The 22405-nt window shown below is 44.3% G+C and overlaps 1 protein-coding gene across 2 annotated transcripts in view; it reads right to left on the bottom strand.

The window, feature by feature from the left end:
- Positions 1–1388: 1388 nt before the first annotated feature.
- The window catches only part of dtn (transmembrane protein 132C dtn), a 56638-nt gene continuing 35621 nt past the window's right edge, over positions 1389–22405 (bottom strand). The window contains exons 12-15 of one of the 2 annotated variants that reach the window (XR_012826849.1): positions 15157–15360; positions 12304–12630; positions 9588–10832; positions 1389–9245 (exon numbers count right to left, since the gene is read on the bottom strand). Coding sequence is in view for 1 of the 2 variants with exons in the window: in XM_075686594.1 (XP_075542709.1) it covers positions 10041–10832; positions 12304–12630; positions 15157–15360 (1323 nt within the window). In the remaining variant the exon portion in view is untranslated. Of the gene's footprint in view, positions 10833–12303; positions 12631–15156; positions 15361–22405 lie in introns of both variants that reach the window. The other variant, XM_075686594.1, reaches the window with a different exon arrangement.

A 22405-nucleotide genomic window follows, 5' to 3' on the forward strand; every position in this document is an offset into this window, starting at 1 on the left:
TTTTATGCAAATTAGTAAAGTCGTCGATCTATTTTTCTTACACGGAAAGGGGCCGCAGAATTTTTCAAATTATCGGGCAATTGAAAAAAGCAAATTTGAAAGGGAAAACAATTTATTTTGATAAATTTGGGAGTCGGCCACTAACGATACGGTTTCATGCCACGTACGTCGACAATATCTTTTCAGTGGTAAGAATGAAATGAAGCCTGCCACGCTTTCATGTGCAGTCCGCCCCTGCGGCTGATAGCATCGCCCGCACTGGGATGACGCTATCGGGAAAAGCGCCGACAGCGGGGAGCGAATGCGTCATTTGCCTCACGCTCCAACGGGTCACCAAAACTCGAGATTACGCACCCTCCAATACTAAACGCGTGGTAAGACAGCTTACATGGTGCCACGCTGTTTCGGCCCACTCTTTACAGACGCGGCAGATGTCTGCGGCTGCGTATGCACTCAGCCGAGCTTACAGCCATGCGCAGCCATGGCCTAGATGCGTGCCAACTTACTCCCATTCCCCCCCAACCCCGCCCACTATTGATCGTGTTACTGCGAGTGAGCTCCCCTCTTTCCCTTTGCTCGCGCGGAAAGGGGGTACTCGTCAAGCCACCATCTTTCTTCTCTCACAATTGCACATTTTCAATCGCACCTAAAACACAATGTGCATGTGATAGCATCTTATCGCACTTGTACTTTATACGGAACATGATGCGGCTAGCTCTATTTCGGCGGTCACTCTTGTCGTGCTGTGTGCAATTAGATAGGTGTGCTTGCAAACAGCTGCTTGTAATTGAATCATTTGACCATCTGTGTCTGCGGAAGTTTCATTTACCGTCTCAGCATCCCTTTGTGGTGGCAGTGAAATTTCGTTATATTGAAATGGCGTACAAACACACTTTGCTATATTGAGGTTCTAAATACATGGTGTTCTATGGACAAGAGATTATTAAAAGTTAAATACTTTGTTATATTGAAAATTTCCTTATATTGAAGTTTGCTATATCGAGGTTTAACTGTATATGCATCCAAGCATTCCGTCAAGGTTAAGAGTACAGACTTTTGGGCTAGTTGGTTGGATACAATTGCTGTGACCATAGCACTAATGTGTCATTGATAAAATGGAATGGCAGGTATGGTGCACCATCACACTGGCCAACAAAGTTGCACCAAGGTTCTTGTGTTTAAAACACACCGCCTCTTAGCCAGAACCGTATAGTGTAATAGCATGACAACGCTAGAGCCATGTGCTATGTGGCTGGGGGTCAGCCAGATTTATCATTTATTTAAGCCCCACACACAAGAAATGGATGTTGAAGACCACCACACGAACACACAAACTTCCATGGTAGCTAGCAAATGTGCATGTACGAGAAACTGTACACATGAAGGCATCAAGGGGTTTCACATTTATTGGCTGGCTCAAAACAAGTACAAAAGAAACACTAAGGACATTAATGTTCCCCTCGTGACTAGAGGTGCCTACACGAGAGCTCTTCCTACCTATACAGCATCAAGGTCGTCTATATGCACTGCATGCAGCTGCTGGCTGCCGCAGCTGTCGAGTATAGTTTACGTGTACCATCGGCATAGTCACACAAACAATACCTTAAGTAGTGCATATATGTACACATTTCTGTATTATGCAAAGACTGTACAAACATGTAAAATAAATTAATGTCACCATCTGACTGAAACAGGAAGAAGGGGTGAAAGAGGGCGAGGAAGGCAACCGCGTTAGATGCAGCGCACAAGTGCTGGCGTATGAAATGTGGCTGAAATGGGAAACACTTCATGCAAAGGAGCATTTGTGTAGATGAAGAATATTGATAGTAAAAAAAAAAAGAAAAAGCAGGATAAATTTAAAAAATTTCCCTTTCCTTCAAGGCTGCCTGCAAAATTATACACACCTGCAGGTTTAGGTGTGGATCGCATGCACAAATGTTCAAGCGGACATCACTAAAAACAGCAGCAATATGAAGAAGTAGAGTGTGTGTCTGTCATTTGTGTAGGTGTTGCGAAGTATAGGCATATATGGTACAATGCACGGTGCATCTTGTTGTTGGTACGAGTAACACTCGAGTCACAGGGGCACGTTTCAAAGGCCCTTGAGTCAAGGGCCGTTGAAAGTGACAAACTCTGTTGGAACTTGAAGGAGTTGGGTTGCTGCCACACGGCAGCTTTCAATGGCCTTTGAGAGTTTCACTTGTTTCACATTATGATTGAGTGGCACAACGATTACCACACCAAAGCCACACAAAAAACAAAAAGAAAAACCAGAATGACTATGTATAGCACTATTGGCAATTATATAAATTATTTTGAACTCAATGCTGATAATCTTTGCTGATAGCGTTTAGAGAATGTTTTGGTGGCAGATATATACATATCTTTTTCGTGTTGGTTCGAAAACACTGCTAAGAGAGGGCCGCACGGCTGCCACTTGATGGCCTATGAAATTTCATGGGAGTTCCATGGAGCTCTTTGAATTCAGTGGACTTGTGACTCGACGACCATCGAATCTGCCTGTGTAGCAGCACCCAATTCGCCGTTGAGTTGCAAGACCATCAGTTTGAAGTGTCTGTGGTGACACTGGTATAACTGCTGCTCAGTCACATGCTGAACACAACGCAAGCATCAAAGGCATTTACAACTGCGGCACATGAACCAGCGCACACTGTCCGGCATGTCCACTGCACAGGTGATGACACGCAAAACATGACAAAAGCCACTTCTCATTCTCACTTCCTAGGTGTACACTTGCTGCTATCAGAGAGTTTGAGGTAACATTTACAGGCACGGAACAATCGCACTGCCCAGATAAAATCACAAGATCCAGTTACTGTGTGCTCAGAACGAGATAGCCAAGCAGTGCATTTCAAGTATTGCATTTCCATGCCAGATTGCCTGTGGCTATGCGTCCTTTTCCAATTAAACCTGCTCAACTGCTATCTTGCATCACCTGCCACCATATGAAACATGTTTTCGATATACCTGCTGCATGCCCAGCTTCACAGCCTCTAAACTTGGCATGAAGTGCTCAGAAACCTATGAAATGCACCCAGTGTTCCTCAGTTAACAATTTGTCATTCACTTGAAAGGAAATTCAGTTTAGTTACACTATGCAATGTATAACTGAGTAAATGCACATTTTTTTTAAACATGAAAAAGAAGCGACTTTCACTGGTTCACCAGCACATATCAAACCTGCACTGCCCTAATACAATTAGTGGCCCTTAATTAGTACAGCACACTTCGAACTCTAAGAAAATTAACATGCTAAGCAATGACAAAGATAGTAGTGTTGGAGCTATTTTTGTGTGAGCAGCATATCTAATTACGTACTGAACCAAGAAAACAATGCAGAATGCTTAGTTAAATAGAAGATGGACAAGGTTCATTCGGGCAGTTGAAGAGCACGAAGAAAGAATATCAGCGACTTTCTAAAAATAGCGCATTCTGAAAATCTCGGCTTAAGGTTTACAATAAGCTAACAATACACTTTGCTTAGTACACAAGCTGAGCAACAACGAATTTCATTTTTTTCACTTTAATTTGCAACAGACTGTTATGCTGAAGTTTTTGGAGCAGCAAGGAGACTTCATTGAAAGCACAATTTCATTAAATGTGGAGTGGAATAGGAAAGCTGCACCAGTAAAAAAAGCTATGCAGTTGAATTTTGTTAGGTTTGGTTAGATGCATATCAGTGACAATGTGCTGGCATTGTTTAAATGCCCAACCCCACATCCTGCCGTAGAAAAAAAGAATAGCTGGGATGGTTCTCACAAGCCAGCCATGTAAATTTTCAGGGGTCTTGCAAAGCTCCTAAAATTGTGTTTGACACCACTAAAATCTCGTTTTATACAAAACAAATAATGTTACAAGTATTCTATATCATTAAAATATCTCAATGTTGCTTGAACACCCATCACTCATGCTTTTACAATGTTTTCCCAGGGTAGCTGCTGCCTGCCTTATCTTTAACACAAGCTTGGTAGTCAACCCTAATGCCTGTGGTCGGTTCCCCACTCATACACATACAGTGAACAGGATATTTATTCAAACAACCTTAAAAGAACATCCTGCATTTGCCACTAATTTCTTCTCATTTAAATTAAGCGACACCATTGAATTGTTTGGTCCATATTGTTCAATGATGTATTTGGGATCTTGAGCTTGTCTGGTTTATCCGGAAAAATGAAATAATAAGAAAAAATACTGTTGTATATGTGCATATCACCACCAAAGGTTATCTGTTCTAGTTTAAAAATTATATTCCTGGGCAAATATAATTTTCCTGTCCATCACTCGCATTGTCCTTAGCTTCCCTGAGAATTAGGGCCTAAGAAGCATTAGTACATTAGATGAGGGATAGCTGCAGCTCTATCTGCCTTATGCAAATAAAATAAATCGAAACGAGAACCACCTGTGAGAGACTTTAGAATTTTGCTAATTATCTCTTTTAGTTAGCAGAGTAAACCATAGCCCCGTTAAAACGAAACCACCTTCACAACAAAGATTTACAGTACTTGACCACATTATGCTGACAAACCAGTGAACTAACTGGAAGGATGTGTGTGGCAGTTCACGTTTGCATAATGAGGACATGAACACTGCCAGTGAGAATATGCAGCAAGCAAAAATTAGTGCTTTATCATATGCAAATGTGATAACAACACTGCAGAAAGAAACCATGGAAGAATGCCAGATGAAATTTTAGCATCTCGCACACTCTTTAAGTAAACATGTAGGCATACCTATAATATTAGCCCGCCCGCAAAAAGACATTGCTCCTTAATAAACAGCTGCTATGATAGCCATGCTAACCTATACAGAACCTGACTACAGACAAATATGAGGTTAATAAGTGATGAGAAATGTATGCCTCTGCTAAATAACGATGCGTGATACTCAAGACCTTGCCTTTATAGCTGAGCAATGAATGATACAGAAGACCTATTGTTTCTGAGCCTTTGTTCAGCAAGCAAGAAATATAGTAGGCAAGCTAGAGTAACATGCTCTTTATGGATGTGTATTATGTCAAACTAATACAGAAATATAAAAAAAAGCTAATGTATTGTGCAAATATTTGAAATGGAGGTCCCCCGAGCAAATCTAGTAGCTGCTGCTTTTTCATAAGCAGATGAGATATAGTACTCGTACGACATGAAGACTGCTTTTGCAACTATGTGTGCTATCCTAAAATGACAGCAGAGAAAAGAGCCTGAAGCTTCTATGGAAAGGTAAATAAGAGTCAATAAATAATGAATTCAAGGATGTCAGCTGTGATATGCGCCACCATTCGGCATTGGTATCTACAAATAATGCAAAACCTAACTAGACAAACAACGTTTGATAAAACGACTGAGCAAATGTCAAGTGAGCAGACAAAAAGGTGCAACATTACAGCAAGAAAACACTTGGCAAAAAAGCTGATGCTCGCCACGTTGTTAGTTTTGCTAAGCAGCCCGTAACATGTATGTAAGAAAGGAAAGAAATAAATATACATGCACATTCCCAGAAAGTTATAACGCACTATACGGTCATGTGCTGGCACCATGCTGACACGTGTCTGCCAGCGGCATCACATGGATGAGTTACCAGTCTTTGTACTTGGTCTTTCAGAAAACTCCAGGATTCACTAAGTTCATTCATCCCTGCGAAGCTGGACACAGAAACTATGAAAAGTTTTCGCAACCTTTAAAAATTAAGGAACTCGAAACACTTCTCGACCCTGCATAATAAGTAAGTAATAATAAATAAAGCCGTCTCACAAGCAGTAACAGGTTTTCTTCCAACTTGAATTTGCCTTAGATGGTTTTGTTATTGACACTTGGTGAGATGCTAGGATGCAGAGATTTCTTTGGCATATATCACACGTCTCAAGCCTGTCATTTTCAATGCGGTAACTGCCATCTATCTCTGGAGCCCACTCCTTCAAGGACATTGCTCACACAAACTAAGAGGATGTCAGAGATATGCAAGGTCAGACTTGAAATGAAAGCAATGTATCAGAAAATATTTGTTCAGTGTTTCGTGTACATTGCAAAAATGGCAGTACAATGCAGCAAATGCCCAATGCTAATGTAAGATATTTCATACTCACCAAGAAGAATACAAAATAACAGTTTCATTTAGCTAAGTGGTAAAGTGAACAATGCTGAAATCACGGGTAGCTTTATCGATGTCGACAACTTTTTCATATCAGAATCTTGAGCTTGCGTTACTTGGTCGCTGCTGCAGCCCACGTAAGTGGTTCTGAAGAACAATTACAGGCTTGAAGAGCAAATATCTCACTATTGTATAGGCAATCAAAAGATCCCTTGGATAAGGTATGATGAAACAACTGCCTTCCCTTGGTATGAGGGATCATTCAGTGCTGCATCCTAATTAATACACAAGCAAAAACTGCCCTTGAACACACAACCACCAAGAGCATGCATGCTGCTGCCTTGGCAGTCAAGTTGGAGCAGGTGCAAAAGCGGGGCAACAACATGTTTTTTGCTTACTCGCAATGGAAAATTGTGTTTTATGAATGAGATTCCTATGACCATTACACGCTCTGTTCACTTTCAAAAGCAGCAGCTCGGACAATGTTTGACAGAGGAACCGGAAGAGTGAAACCAAGAGGTTTGGCTCAGTACATTGTATATACAGTTCAAAAAGCACCGCAAGCGGCAATATATATCTATATTGTACAATCTGGTTCAGGCTTATTTCAAATACTGAACATTTCAGGATGCAGCCGCCTGGGTGAAAGTGACATGTATGCGGCAAAAAGTTCTTCTGCTTGGAATTCTCAAAGTACAACCTTGGTCCGTAAACAAAAAAATTCCTCTCAAAAGATGGCAGAAAGCACAGATGCAATCATATGGTTAACAGAAATGCATCTCACAAAAGTAGGGCAGCCCGTAAAAAATTGCACAACTTGAGATGCAATGTTCTCAAGACTTCCCAAATTGTAATGACTACAAAGCTGCAACAGTGCTCTGCAAAACGTGCAAAACAATGATGAAGCAGCTGCTACAGTGGCATGGGACACAGTAGGGGAAGTGGGGTGCAGTTATGGGGAGGTGGTGAGGCAGTCACCCCTAGATTTCTAACTATACTTGCGGACAATGTTCTGTGGCAATGACGGGAGAGCTACAGGCATGGAGCTGATACATGTGTGTCACTACACCAAGCATACAGCAGGGTTTGACAGCGCTCTTGGTTTCTTAGAACAGATGCCGAATCAGCACAGCTTCTACACGTGACAGTTTTGCATTTGGCCAACGGCACAAGAAAAAGGCAGTAAAATAAGTCCAATTTAACAATCACTGGTGTCTTATTTTGCTGTTGTAAGTAAGATGTTTTATGTTTTCTCTTCCCTAGCCTTAGCTAATGCTGATGAGAGCGCAGGACTTCTATTAGGAGCACCCTTACTTGCGCATGCTTTGCCTCCGTAGCTTTTCCTTCATTGTCCCAGAAAGTTGTCCACAAGTGTACCACTGCAGATCACAGGCACGCGAAGGGTCTCACATGGGCGGGTGCCAAATATTTCCACAGTGCACCCCCCTTGGCATGTTCTCAACCATTTAACCCGAGAAAGCGCGAAGTATCATGTTTGATGCTAAGTTAAATACCTCAAAGCTCTGATTTAAGCATGGGGAACTTAATGCAAAGCCCATGGTAGCATTTTTGATATGCCGGAGCGAAGCTTCGGTTGTGGACAGTTCAGAAAACCAATTACTACTTAATTACAATACTAATTAATTTTAACTAAAATGACACGTGTTTTTGGGTATAAATGTAATCTCCATGGCCTGAAATAAAGGTAAACAAGTTATTTTAACTTTCCTTCACGTGGAATAGTGTTCGGGCTTAGCAGAACTAATGTTCATTCCATGCCAATTAGCTGTAAAACTGCCTAGCCTCCCAAACAGCAGCTGTATGCCACCTAATCAACCTGATGCAAGGCATATTTTGTGCTTGCAATTTGACGCTGTCAAATTCAACAATGCATATGAAACTCTTCCAAGTTATCTTTCACAGTTCTCTATGGGATATCGAAAGCTGTAGGGCAAACTTGTGCCCCAGCAGCCTAGGGAGTGCTATTGTCCCCCTTGCCCCCACTGAGCTGCTCACTGAAGAGAAGGTGACTGCTCTGCAATCCCCCACCCTTTCACACCCCTCCCCCCCTCCCTCCTGTCCTAATGCCAAGGACTTCCCATTGTTCTTTATCAGCTTATGCCTCAGGGGGAAGTGCAAATGCAGATGTCTTCCTGAGATCTTTGGTGCACAGATGTAAATAAGTGTGAAATATTTAAAAATGGTGCAAATAATCTAGTATACACTATAGACAACTATAAAACTAACATATGGCACATAATAAGAGATGCACTGGCCTTCGAAGTGCCTAAAACAAACAAAAATATTAACGTCCAAGCGTACAGGCATGGCTAGAAAACATGGCCAACGACAACACCTGCTGCAAGCACAACACATGGCAACTGGAATGAGCAGCAACACATTCTTCCCATTGTTGTGTTTGTACAAAAATATGCTTAAAGAAAGCATACTGACTATTGCCTTAAGCCACGAACGATTTCCGGTGTGTGCCAGCTCACATCTATGAGCCCACGCAGCAGCCATGCCTCCTGAGCAACGGTGGTTAGCATGTACAAAAGATGCACGCTCACTCCTGGCTAGGCGCCATGGTGGACGTTGTTTCAGATTGAGCTTAATTGATGGCGCTTCGAAAGGCTTCAATTCCGTCGAACATATTCATTTTCTTTCTTTTTTTTGTCAAATGAACGTAAATGGAAAAACGCTTCCTCACATTACATAATTTCAGCAGATGGAGGAGTAGGGTAGTCTGCACCACATCACAGCTGCTGTGATCACCTTACTGCTGCGTGCTTGGACAGCGTCTTCTGATTGGTCTCTATCTCTAGGTGCGTGGCAATGTGAGCCAGCACGGGCACCCATATTTGACTGGTGTAGATGTTTGTGCCTGCATGTAGATTAACATAGGCATGTAGACACGAGCTGGCACGCAACCAGCAAGCATACATGAAGCCTGGGCTTTGTATGTATGAAAAGCACGAGAACAATAGTCAGTTCCATATTTTTCTGGCATAATAACAACATGCTTTCAAATCATGATGAAAACTGACAAACATACCTTGCCACAGCTGTAGGATTTGGTCACAACAAGGATACTGCCCAGCATTCTATAGTTCCCCACGCATCAAAACTTCAGAGAGTTCCTGCAAATTGACTACATTTGTATATGCTTCAATCATTGTATACTGCTCTTATAACAGGGGCAATAGTCAGTACACAGCAGCAAGAGCGGCCACCAGCGAAAAAAAATCACTTTGAATGATACTGTGGGGCTCATACTGCTGCGATAATTAGTGTCACAACGCCTTGAACACCATGGCACTGCAATGCAGCGGCACTGCCAAACACAGTAAGCATAACGTACAGGCAGCGCATAGTACCCCAACTCAATCTCGCGCAAACCAGTGCAGCGGGGCACGTAAAAGAAAATATCTTGCAGAACCGAGGAGCAAGAAGATACAGAGGGCACTGCAGGCTTCACTCACCCGTTTGCGACTGCACGTGCTCAGAGCAGGAAGCTGACAGCACCCTGTCACACAGCAGCACACCTCCCTTTCCCCAGGCACAAACAAGGCAGCTGTCACAAAGGTGCTTGTCAGACAAGTCCACCGAAAACGGCCTGCAAGAACTACCCCCCACATCTGAGAAATGAGTGAGCCCACTGCTGCCGGCTGGCTGCATAAGAAGCGCTGACACTCGGCCAGAAAAGGAACCATACGGGAGGCAAAGGATGGTTGATTGTAGCTCCATGCAAAAAGCTGGTGGTGGCGTGGCGGCGAACAGAACACCAACCCGTCGCCAAAGCATGCAGAAGTAAGTCACTGCTCAGAGTTCACGCAGGCACTGCCTTGAGGCAACCTTTGCCAGCTCTAGCAAGGTTGCGTATCAGCTGGTGTGCATCGCACTCAGACGGCAGTCAAGGCTTCCTCCGCTGCTTTCTAGGCGCTCGACTCCTTCAGCGAGTCAAAATATTCAACCAGCTGGTCATAGTTCATGCCTTTGGTGACGTCTTCCCACTCCAAGGTGCTCCCTGCTACTGCCTTCCCGTTGGCCCGTGCTTTCACAACCTTGCAGATGGGTGGCAGAACACTCCTGTTGCTGGGAGACATAGACTTGGATTCGGGTGAGGTTGTCTTGGATCCACCCGGTGACGTGGACTTTGTGTCTGGCGATGTCCGAGATCCCGGAGACGTTGTCTTGGAGTCGGGTGAAGTAGTCTTCGATCCGGAAGAAGCCATCTTGGAGCCAGGTGACTGAATTCGAACGTGTGGAGACAATGCCCTCTGGTGGTGGATGTTGCCATTAACGTGACCCAGAAGTGGCACGTTCTGCAGTGAGTCGGTGGCGGGACTGGTGCGTGACGTGGTTCGGTGTGGAGGCACCGGGGGTGGTCTGGTGAACGTAAGCATGGGGTTGGTGCGAATGCGGGGCTGGGGTCCAGCCTTCTTGGCACCAGCGGTGTCATCGCCAGTGCTCTGCAGCGGGTTGTTGTCGACAGTTGTGATGCGGCCTGTGGTGGCAGGATAAGGCAGGGAGGTGGGAGGGCTCTTGGAGTGGTCCTCGGGGGCCACCAGCGCTTGGGAGCAGCGCGTGTTGACGGAGCTGCGTTCGAGCGTGGCCCGCCCCAGCCAGACCCAGTCATGGGCACTTGACACTGGGCGGCGAGGGTGCGAGGGGGGAGCAGCAGCAGCAGCAGCAGGTTGCACAGAGACAGTGGTGTTGTTCACGTCCTGTCGAGAAAAGCACCAGATCAGAGGTGCCAACCACAAGATGGCATTGAGAAAGCAGAGCTTGCTAATGAGATATTTCTTTCGAGAAGGACTTTGAATCCACCAGCAGCCCTTCCAGATTCCGTAAGAAGACAGAAATAGAAATTAGTTACTCAAGCTAGAACAAAACGAGCAAACAATGGGACTTGCCTCAAGAGTGGTAAAATGTGGTGCGAAAGTTAGCAAGTAGGTGTGGCTCCACCAAACCCAACATATCATTTTTCATACGCTAAGTTTGATACCTCAAAGTTTCAGTTACGAATCGCTCAGAAAACCATCACTACTAATTACTTTTTCCCTACTATCACTGCTAATAACTATCATATTTACTGATAATGGTCGCACTTTTCTGCCAAAAATATTGATGCAAATTCAGGGATGCGATCATTATGTGGGTTAACTTTTGAGCGAAAAGAAAAACAATTTTTTTTCATCCGGCGTTTGCTGCGGGATGACAACAGGTCAACAAACAAGCTGCTGCCGCTGGAACAGTGCAGGACACGAAAACAAGAATGGCGGCCAGAGGAGCAAGCCAAACGCGCTGAACGTGTTTTTCTTCTCCCGAGTACATTACTTTGAGGGGACAGAAACAGAGATGGGCGCGCTCAGCTGCCAGTGACATAGAAACACATGGAGGGCATGCTGCAAAAACTGCAGCATTTGTCTTCACTACTATCCTAATATGGCACGTTTCTGCTAAGGGCGGGTGAATGTTAGCTGTGTAACAAGCGTCAGCGCATGAATAGGGTACACTTTTAACGTATCAGTGCAAATGTGGCTACTATTGTTGCCGCTCGAGATTTGTTGTGTGCCCACGAGTGTGCTTCGAAAGGTGCCTTTTTTTATTGTTGTTGTTGACCACAACCATTATAAGGCCTACAAATAATAAAGCCAAGGCAAGTTTGGTTGTAGCTTTTCTTTTTTCATGGAAGTGTGGAAAGTGATGAAAGGAATGACATGAGGCCTCTGCTTAAGAACGTTTGGCATGTGCACACAGCTTGAAATGTCTTGAAGAGTCGTTTGCGTGGCATTCGACAGTTGGTAAGCTCTCGTGATCATCATTAGCTATACTTGGCACACTACACATCGCTGCGGCAAGTTCGGGGTGCAATCATTATACGAGAAATAAAAAAAATTGAATGTTGATGACAAAATTCAAGGGTGCGATCATTACGCAAGTAAGTACGGTACTTAATTACTGAACTATGTCTAACTAAAATACCATTTAAACGTTTTTTTGTACAAATATATTCTCCATGGCCAGAAACAAACGTGCACAATTTGTTCTAATTTTTCTTGATGTGGAATGGTGTTATGGCTTTGTGGGATCAAATTGCCTGTAACGCATCAATTACCACGTGACCGCCCACACTCCTAAAAAATTCTTGAGGCACAATAGGCCGGAGAGCAGACGACACGGTGGCACACTCACTGCATGCTTCTGGTATTTCACTGCGAGCACGGTGCAGCCCGTGACCATGACAGCGGCAGCCAGGCCCAGCACACCAAGAAGGGCATACAGGCCCAGCTCCAGCGGTGAGGCCATGAGTGAACGTGATCCATCGGCTGAGAGGGCGGCCCGGTTCTGGTGTGCCTGCACCGACGGCTCCAGGTGTCGTGCACCGTCCTGGTATGGCACTGCATCCAGGCTTCCACCGGCACCAGCCGAGCTGAACCGGGCATTGACCCTGGCACGTGCCCAGGCCAAAGGGGCACCTCGGCGCCGCCGCTGACAAGCTTCGCCCAGCTCCAGGCTCAGCTGATAGAGTGACAAGAAAATGCAAAGATGTGCAAATCATGCAGTGCAGAGGAACCCTGGTAAACAGCTGATGATTGGGTGAAAATGCTGGCTCGATAAAACAAGTCTTGAGATTCGGTCAGTCTACTATTCAGGCAACGCACATAGCTCAATAAAACACGTTGGCAAGTTGGTGCATGAATTTTTGCCAGAATTTTGACGCAGCAAAAGACCAGGGATGACAGAACCAACATGGAGAGGTGCAACAATGCAAATAGACTTCCAATCATCAAAACCTAATTTATCACACCTAAAATGAAGCTAGAATGAGAATGGATTGACAGCAATAGTCTAAGGTCATCATGGTATGGACCACTGTCTAGCTTGTTCAGTCTTTACACACCATATGACCACAGAGTTGCCCAGTCACTTTCTTTTGCACTTAATGATGCATCGGCTTGAAACATAAAGTGTGCTTACCTATAAACTGTTGAGTTCGTATTTTGACCACTGTCATTCTGTCACTACAGATAGGCAAAAATACAATCATGCATCATGCACTGAATCTCTATCCCCTGGCAACAGAGGTCGATCATGCTCTGGTAGCTGAATGATTGAGGGGTTTTTTCGTAACAGTCATCGTCCACCACTTTCCTCACTCATTTGTTGCAGACTTTCAGGGTGGAGCTGGTGTCACTTGAAGCTACCCGACGATTCTGAGCAACGAAAATTCGTAATGACAATAAATGAAGCTACCCAGGATTGGTACTATTCAACATGTGAAGAAAAAAAATGCTGGATGTGCGGAACTCGCATGACAAATCACAAATGCAGCCTCTACAATTTAGCCACTTGGCTTGGCGTGTCCTGTCGTTTGGTTGCGGATAGCAACTAGCGGATCGACTAAGTTTTGCTAGCTTCAGTTTTAGGGAGGTGCCAGTGACATGGCCAGCAATGTACCAAAACAAGGATATCGCTCTCTCTGCTTGACTCGGAGCCCAAATTAGCTCACAGTCGTGCAGGCGGTGTTCGAATTATTGAGCGGGATGCTGTAAGATGTCCGAAATTTCAGTTGTCCTTATACATTAAGTTTATGAGGCCAGTGGCGGTGTCATGAAGCTGTTCGAACAATCGAGCATGCCCGAGTTACTGACATTTTAACCCTTTGTATCCCATGCTCCTTGTAGTCAAAGAACTAGATATGTAGCAGTACTTGTAGCTGGGCTTCTTGGTACATATTCAGTAAATATAAAGAACATACTTTCTAGATACTTGTCTTTAGGCACGTGTCAGTTTCAGTTGGTCCCTTTGCGCATGAGTAGAGATGTATGTACATAAGCGGCCATCATCAAATAAATCTGGTTGACAGCACAGCGCTCGTCCCGTCCTCTTTCTTCATCTGTGTTCCAGGTTGCGCTCCTTTATGTTTACTTACGTGAATATTTGAGGGTTGACTTTGCATTAGACAGTGCCAGGTGATACAGAAAAAGAAAAGACAAACCTCCTTCAATGAACCTGAATTATTCAATAAAGTAAGTGTCCACATATGTACACACTAGGAATACAGGGTCACTCTTTGTGGAACCTTTCGAAGCAGTTTGTCGGCTCATTCTTCACTGCAGAGATACACCTTGCAGGTTTCGCACCGAAGCCTTGTTCTGCGTGTGCACCCACATGTATTTATGTAGTATAAATAATCCACACCTGCCAAATGATATCATGTTGCACTTATAACAAAAGCACGATTACATCTTGTTGCATATCGTTATACAGTGTGATGAAAAATGTACCTGGACAATGCTACCTGTGGAGTTTGGGAACCCTGCTCTCCTGAGAGTAACATGTATGTGGACGCAACATGATGCATGGGGCAAAAAAATACTTCTAGTTGTCTCTTCCCTAGAAGTTTTACGTAAAAATGATCCTTGTGTAATACTCCTTCATACAAGAAATATCACAAAGGAATAAACAAAAAATACATCACGACAGGTTGGAAGCAAGTTAAGGTATAAATTGAGTCGTGGTACGTCGAGGAGGATGCCATCTTTCTTTATCTTGCCGAGTGAGGACAGGTGGTGCAACCAGTTATGTATATTTTTAAATGTCGAAGTGCCACAAAAAAAAAAAAAGAAGAAAGAAAGTGGTATTTGAAAGTCCAGTGGCCTGCACATGACTCTCAGCATTACTTTACATTATGGCAACATCTGTTTACATAGGGATACAAAGGGTTAATATCATTTGGTGCCTGTATCACTATGTCATCACTTCATTCTCCTCTCAAATCCAAACAGAGATCACTGTGAATAATGCAAGAATGTTTCTGCAATTATTAACCTTAGTAGCATGGATACGGGGTTAAGACACATCAAAACAAAACAAAAAAGAAAGCAAAGAAAGAAAGACAACCACGAAGTTGATGTCGGGGGTCCTTCAAGCTTATAAACAGTTATGTTTATAGCTATCTACAGGGAAGAAACATTTCTCCTTAGCTAAATTGAGAAATTCACAAAACGGATTTTTTTTTAAAATCATGGTTTAGTGAAGTACCTGTAGTAAGCTTCCCTGCCCTTGGCCAATGGCCACGATACGTGGTCGTGCCGTCAGACCGCCCGACGAGGGCGCCACAGGTGCCAGAGCAACCACCCCCGGATCCAGGCTTTCCGTGACGAGGCTGAAGTCGGACTCCGGCACGTCTATCAGTGGAGTCCACGTGCCGTCCGAGAACCTCAGAGTCACATCCAGCAAGCCTTCCTGCTCAGGACCAAAAAAGAAAGAATAATAATAAATTACGGGGTTTCATGTGCCGAAACCAAGATCTGATTAAGATGCACGCCGTAGTGGAAGACTCCTGCAATTTGGACCACCTGGGGTTCTTTAACGTGCACCTAAGTCTAAGTGTGCGGGTGCTTTTGCGTTTAGCCCCCATCGAAATGCGGCCGTCATGGCCGGGATTCGATCCCACAACCTTGTGCACAGCAGCCCAACACCATGGCCAGTGAGCCACCACGGCGGGTTGCTCAGGACACAAGACATACCTTTTAATGCTTGAACATTAGGAGTGTCAAAGTGTAAAAAAAGTGTATGTGTGCGAAGTGTGGGAAGCCGGTCACATGGTAGAGTTAGAGGGAGGACGGAAGAGCTTAGAAGAGCGTCTTATGTGTGTATGTGAATATGTCTGCATGTGCATATGTGTGTGCATAAACGTGCGTGTGTGTGTGTGCAAAGCAACTGATGGTGACCTGCTCCGGACCATTGTACATCGCTCCTTGAAGAGGTAGGACATATGGAGCGAGCTCCTAAATGACACTTTGCAAAGTGGTGAATGTGGTTTAAATCGTGGATCTGGGACCTCAAAGGGGTGCGTCATAATGCCCCCAAATGCATTTCTCTCACATTTAGCGCCAAATTGCCACTGAATTTTCATATGCACCAGGCACTCTTCCTCCATCGAAAAGGTGAAAAAATCAACTGCCTCTGTCAGAAAGCACAATTCTGCCTCTCCAAGCGAATTCCTGTGTGACCTAGACATTACTTGCACAGATCAATTAGCAAAGCTGCAAAAAGTGTATGTGTGCGAAGTGTGGGAAGCCGGTCACATGGTAGAGTTAGAGGGAGGACGGAAGAGCTTAGAAGAGCATCTTATGTGTGTATGTGTGTGTGTTCACTAATTATTTCTCCAATTATTAATTTGAGGCAGACCTGTATGTAATGAATTACCATATTTACCCAATTCTAACGCGCACCCTTTTTCGAGGAAAATGGTCCAATAATCACATGCATGTTAGAATCGAGTACAAACCGAAAACTACCCCATGACTTCCCATCACCATCGCCATTACAAGGCGGTGGCGGTTTACTTGTTGCTGGTAACGGAAGGTTTCCTTGTCATTTTTCGCAGTTGCAGCAGCCATTTTTGATCGTGGAGTGCTGCCTTTGTTACAGCAAGTTGTACGTATCAGTGACATCTACTCGCATATTCACTCGGCAGGCTATCGTGCTTGATAAATTTCAGGCAAATGAATGCAGCTGCCATGAAGACGCGTTGTTTCCACTATGAAAATGACTTTAAGCGGAAAGTGATCCTACGCGCAGAGTAGAGCGGGAACAGAGCTGCAGCACGCAATTTCGGCATACGGGAGACTTGCGTTCGTGACTGCCAAAAACTGAAGAAATCCATTTGCAGCAGTAAAACACCAAGGAAAGGCCACCACGGTCCACGAACAGGGAGGTTCCCGGACCTTGAAGACGAGCTGGCCGACTTTGTCAGGAAGCTCCGAGTGGACATGCTTGTGACCATAGAGGCGCTAACTTGCGGCCCTTGAACTTGCCAGGAGTTGAGGCATTCCGAGAAGCCAGTTTAAAGCAAGCCGCAACTAGACTAGTAGATTTATAAAGCGCAAAGGATATTCTTTGTGAAGGCGGACTGGCATGGTGCTAGAAATCGCCACAAGAATTTGAAGATAAGCTGTTTTTTTTTTCAGCGGTATGTTTTATCATTGCGACACAGCAAAGCTTAGCAACATCAACTCGGCCAGATCGGTAATGCCGACCAGACTCTGATGTACTTTGATATGCCGGCCAACTCAACAATGGAGTTCACAAACAAATCCAATGCTGGCCTGTACAGCAGATGACCACAAGTTGGCACCCTTTCTTGTTTTTAAGTGCAAGACTCTCCCAAAGGCTGTAAACCTTCCCAGAGGTGTTGTAGCGCACACCAATGAAAGGTTGGATAGACACTGACCTCATCCTTGACTGGATAACTGTGTGTGGCACAAGAGGCCCGGCGCTAGCTTAAAAGCTCTGCTTGATGCTTGCGCATGATACCTTCAAGTTCCACCTGGACCAGTATGTCAAGGACAAGCTTGCAGCTTGCCGCACAGACCTGGTGGTATTACCGGGCAGGATGATTTTCCAGCTCCAGCCACTAGACGTGTGCATTAACAAGTCTGTCAAGGACTTCGTTCACGCACTTTATTATGAGTGGCTGATGAATGAAGCCCCAAATTCACAGCCAGCAATAGGCTGCAGCGTGCTTCAATCGAGGAAGTGGCAAGGGGCGTTGCAGAAGCTTGGATTGGGATACCATCAGCCATGATTGTGAAGTCCTTAAAAAAGAAAAAAATGCGGCATTTCGAATACTATGGACAGCACCGAAGACGAGATGCTGTAGCCCAACAGTGAAAGGGAGCGGAAATCGGGTGCACGTTAGAATCGGGTGCGCATTAGAATCGGGGGCGCGCTAGACTCAGGTAAATTCGGCACATGTAAATAATTACTTGTAATCAATTACGTTTTCTTTTGGAAATTTTGTAATTTAACAATTATTTTGTTTACTCGGTAATGTTCACTGCAATTGAATTATTTTTTCAGTTACCAATTATATGTAACCAGCTACATTGTTGACTAAACAAGTTCTGATAGGTGACGCAGCTTTGGCAGAAACTACAAAGTTGAAAGGAATAAAACATCTAAATGAGTTACTTCCCATCCACAGTCAGCACCCTGAAACTACAATTCAACCACTGGAACATGGTACGCTTACAGATTTGCACATTTCTTTTGAAAGTCCGACCTACGAGCTTTCCCCTTATACAGTGTAGACTGCTTATAGCACAGGTCACGAGAGTTGTGAAAATCTGCGCTATAAGTGGTACCGCGCTATAACCAACCCATGCACTTATCAGCTCTTGCGCATGCCAAATAGGCAACCTACCTTTCAAACACAATTTACTGCATATTTCACTCACACGAACAGACAAAGCAATCACAACTCAGCACAAAAATTAAGCTCACTTCAAAAGTATGTCATCAGCGGAAGAATGCTGTGATTTTCATCTAGCGATGTTTTTTCACTGCACTTTGAACAATTTCATTCTCTATGAAGCATAAACACTGAAGTGCTTTGTCGCTCAACCTGTTTTTTACGCAGTACATTTTTACTTTGCTCAGGTATTCGAGCGCACCTTTACGCGGGACATCTGACGTCGGGTAGACATCATCCTCTCCGTCCTACTCGTCTTCGGTTGCAAGCTTCGTACTACTGCACACTGCTGCGACAGTAGCATCGTCCATGCTAGCTTCCTCGCAGACAGAGAGCTCATCAACACATCCTTCAAAAGTGTCACTTCCGGAAACGAAGTAGCTGTCAACGAGGCCGGACCACACTTCGTCGGCACTGACTGTATGATCGGCAACAGTGTTGCTCTGCTTGTCGGCTCCAAGAGCTTCATGTACGCCTCATGTACGCCTTACACATGAAGCCTGCCTTTTTAAAGCACTTGTTTATGCCACCATGCCACCATGAAGTGACAACAATATTAAATGCGCCCCTTAAGTTTACCTTAAGGGGCTGCTGCTGCTGCTGTATATTCAGCAAAAATCTTTCGCAGATGTGCTTTTTGTACAGCACCTTTACAATTGTGATGATGCCCTGATCGAGGGGCTGACTTTTATCAATCAATTTTGCAGTGGTGTTGGCTGGCAAAAATTTTAAGTTGACTGCAGTCAACTTTGGCTGGATGTTATGCCCTGTGCAGTTTTTGAGAATAAGCACGACCCTTCGCTTATATGCCACCATATCTTTGTGAAACTTGCAAAGCCAGATCGTAAAAATTTCTTGCGTCGTCCACGCTTTGTTTGCTCACTCTGTATGCCACTGGCAGGCACTCTCGCTTTTTAAAGTCACATGGCTTTGCCAATTTGCCAATTATTGTAAATAATTGACACAGTTGTGTCAGATATGCTGTAATTAGCTCCCACTGACACTTTCTTCATCCCGCTTTCGACGTCTCTTATCACCTATTCCTTGGTCTCCAGCGATAATGCATGCCTCTTTTTGATGCCACTTGACGCTGCTGCATGGCGACAGAAGCCTGACAACAAGATAGCACAAGTGCAGAGAGGACAACTACGACGTAGACACACGAAACGCAACAAAGAGACTAAGAAAAAAAAAATATGATGACTGCATTACTGCTTCTACCTCACACTCCACTTTGCTCCAAGGCCAGCTGCTCCTCCTCCTTTTTTGTTTGCCTTTTCACCGCTGGTCATCTCTGCGCGCATCCGTGCTTTAGCGTATATACCTGGTAGCAAATCCGTACTACATGTGCGGATATCATTGTCGCGTGCTTCAAAAGGATGCACTATAATCGGTATTCTGCTTTGTGCACTTGCGAATTAAACAGTCCGCCTATACATTTTCTATGGGAGACATGCCAGTGGTATAAAAACCCGCGTTATAAACGGTCCTGTGCTAAAAGCAGTTACATTACAAGAGGTCTGTACTGTAGTAAACATGGAAGCGTTTAGGGGCAGGTTTCATGGGCGGTAAGAGCTACTGCTAAATTCTTCGCTTGGTGCAATCTGACTTCTCTGACATAGACAAGTTCTCGGCCATTCAACCCATATGTTTTTATCTGTCTTATATATTGTGATGCAGCAGTTATCCCGATATTTATTCCGCATCAAAGATGTATCCGCATCAAAGATGCGGTGAAGCGACCATGCCCACAGCACGGATCGCACTCATGAGCCAGCCCCACAAGCGATGACGAAGAAGAACCCCATATGAACCCCACATGATGATGATCATGTACAGATGACAAAGAATAGCTTATAAATTCCCACAATATACGTGACTCATGTACACCTGTTTTTGTATAGTACTGCATGAACAATATTTTTACGGCTGAATGGTATGCACCTTTATTTTAAATTGCACTACAACTTTGGCCACCTATTCAAGGAATGTGAATGAGCATCTGCTACAATTATTTGTTTATTTATAAATGGTATAAATAAATAGATTATACATGAATGAAAGGCACCAAGAGATGGTCCACCAGATGTTTGCCGGCAAATCAAAATGGCACTTCTATGGCGCGATAGCAATGGCAACTTTGGATGTTGGTGCCAGGGAATCACCTACAGTATATACACTTATTTAGTTTTTCACTGGCCCTGCTGGGAGCGCCTTCCCCTACCACAGCAACAATGATGCACTGTGCTTCATAGAGAACGAAGACACCAGCATTACAGCGATGAGTAACCACAATCTTGTGGGCAAGGTGTTTGTACGTTACAACACAGCCCTTCTCTCCAGCATGTGTGTCGAGCGAGTTTTTGATGTTAATGCAGATGTCTCCACATGAAAACAAGGGGAAGATTACCGAAGAAAATTTTGAAAAGCATTTATTAATGAAGATAAACAATGTGTGTATAGGGCTGCAGAGGATGTGCTGGAAGAGTCAGGCCAGCTCATTCTATTTAGTATATTTTTGCAATGTTAATAAAAGTAGGGACGAAAGTAACTTTAAGTAATCAATTACTTTTTAGTAATTGCTCAATACTTTCACGGGACAGTAATTGGTAACTGTAATCAATTCCATTTTTGAAAGAAGTAATTGCAATTTGTTACTTCTTTTCTGTAACGCATAAGTGTGATTTGAGGTAAGCATTCTACTGCAGAATTGTAACTAAATCAGAGTTACACTCTTTTCACAGAAGAGTATGTACATTGGTGTTGTAATTACAATAGAACCTCGTTCATATATTTAGGAAAAAAAACGCAAGAATAAATGTATTTGTAACTGGGAAAGCATACGACCGGAAGTCACTAAAACATTTGGCAGGTTCAACTGTAGTTAGCACGGCACGAATCATTGCAACATGAGACACCTATTCAGACCCCCGATTTTTCAGACATGCTGGCTATGTTGGGCACCTTCACGGCACCACCATAGAGCCAATGTATAAGGACGTCTGAAATTTCGGATGCTGGAACCCTTGGTCGTCTATTTTCTGGGCTTCTTGGCATGACTCAAGGTCGAAAACAGCATTAATCAAAGTCACCACCATCGCCATTTCGATCTGTAACAGCGCTTTCGTATGTCAATATGCTGGAAGCCACACTCAGCCTCAACCACCGTGGCCATTGTGTGCTCTGCAAGCTGCTTCGACATTTGTTACCAAGTTTCCGGTCATTCGGTGCCATGCTTTTCGTTGAACATATTTGCTGCTGTCAGCAATGGCACCGAGTTCACCATCATCATATTCGCCAGTGGCTTCGAAGCGCAGAAAGCACGACAGGGGCCTAAAACCCGTTGCATACTGCCAGTCTCCAAAAGTCACCTATGCCACGATACAGCAGCGCTACGCGGTCAAGCATATGCAATGTATTGCGGTGAAGGGTACTAGGTGTTTAAGAAGGCCACTGTCACTGGATATAGTAAGTGCTCCCTAATTATACAAGCATGCATCCACCATCTCCTGCCACAGTACAAGCACTGAGATGCCTAGTAAATGAACTGGAATGTCTAGAGCTATTTTGGACATTCCTGTGGCGATTTGAGCCCTTGAGGACAGTAAAAGGCATGCATTTGTTTTTTCGTACTGCCAGATTTTCCAGACATTGACAGTACATGCAAACAGTAATGAATTCAAATTTAAAGGATCTGTAAATGCCACATGCACGTGTTTACGAGATGCAATTGCGCCAACACCAGTAAACACAAGTACACACAAGTACAAAAACAGATATACAACAGCAACTTGTTGCATCAGAAACGCTGCACGATGGAGAACGGGCAGAGACTTCAGACGCTACATGACGAGTGAGCCCAACTCTCCTTCCACTGTCTAAACTTGCCAAGCCGCCGTCAGAGATGCTTGCTGTAGTCACAGGCACTGCACGCGTTTGGTGTGAACGCGGGAAAATGTGGACGGCGTCGGCGGTAGCTCTGTCCCATCTTTCGGTGCATTGCCTCGTTTGTGCTGCTACAGCTCTAATCTC

This window comes from Dermacentor variabilis, chromosome 3, assembly GCF_050947875.1.
Source record: "Dermacentor variabilis isolate Ectoservices chromosome 3, ASM5094787v1, whole genome shotgun sequence".
Lineage (NCBI taxonomy): Eukaryota > Metazoa > Arthropoda > Arachnida > Ixodida > Ixodidae > Dermacentor > Dermacentor variabilis.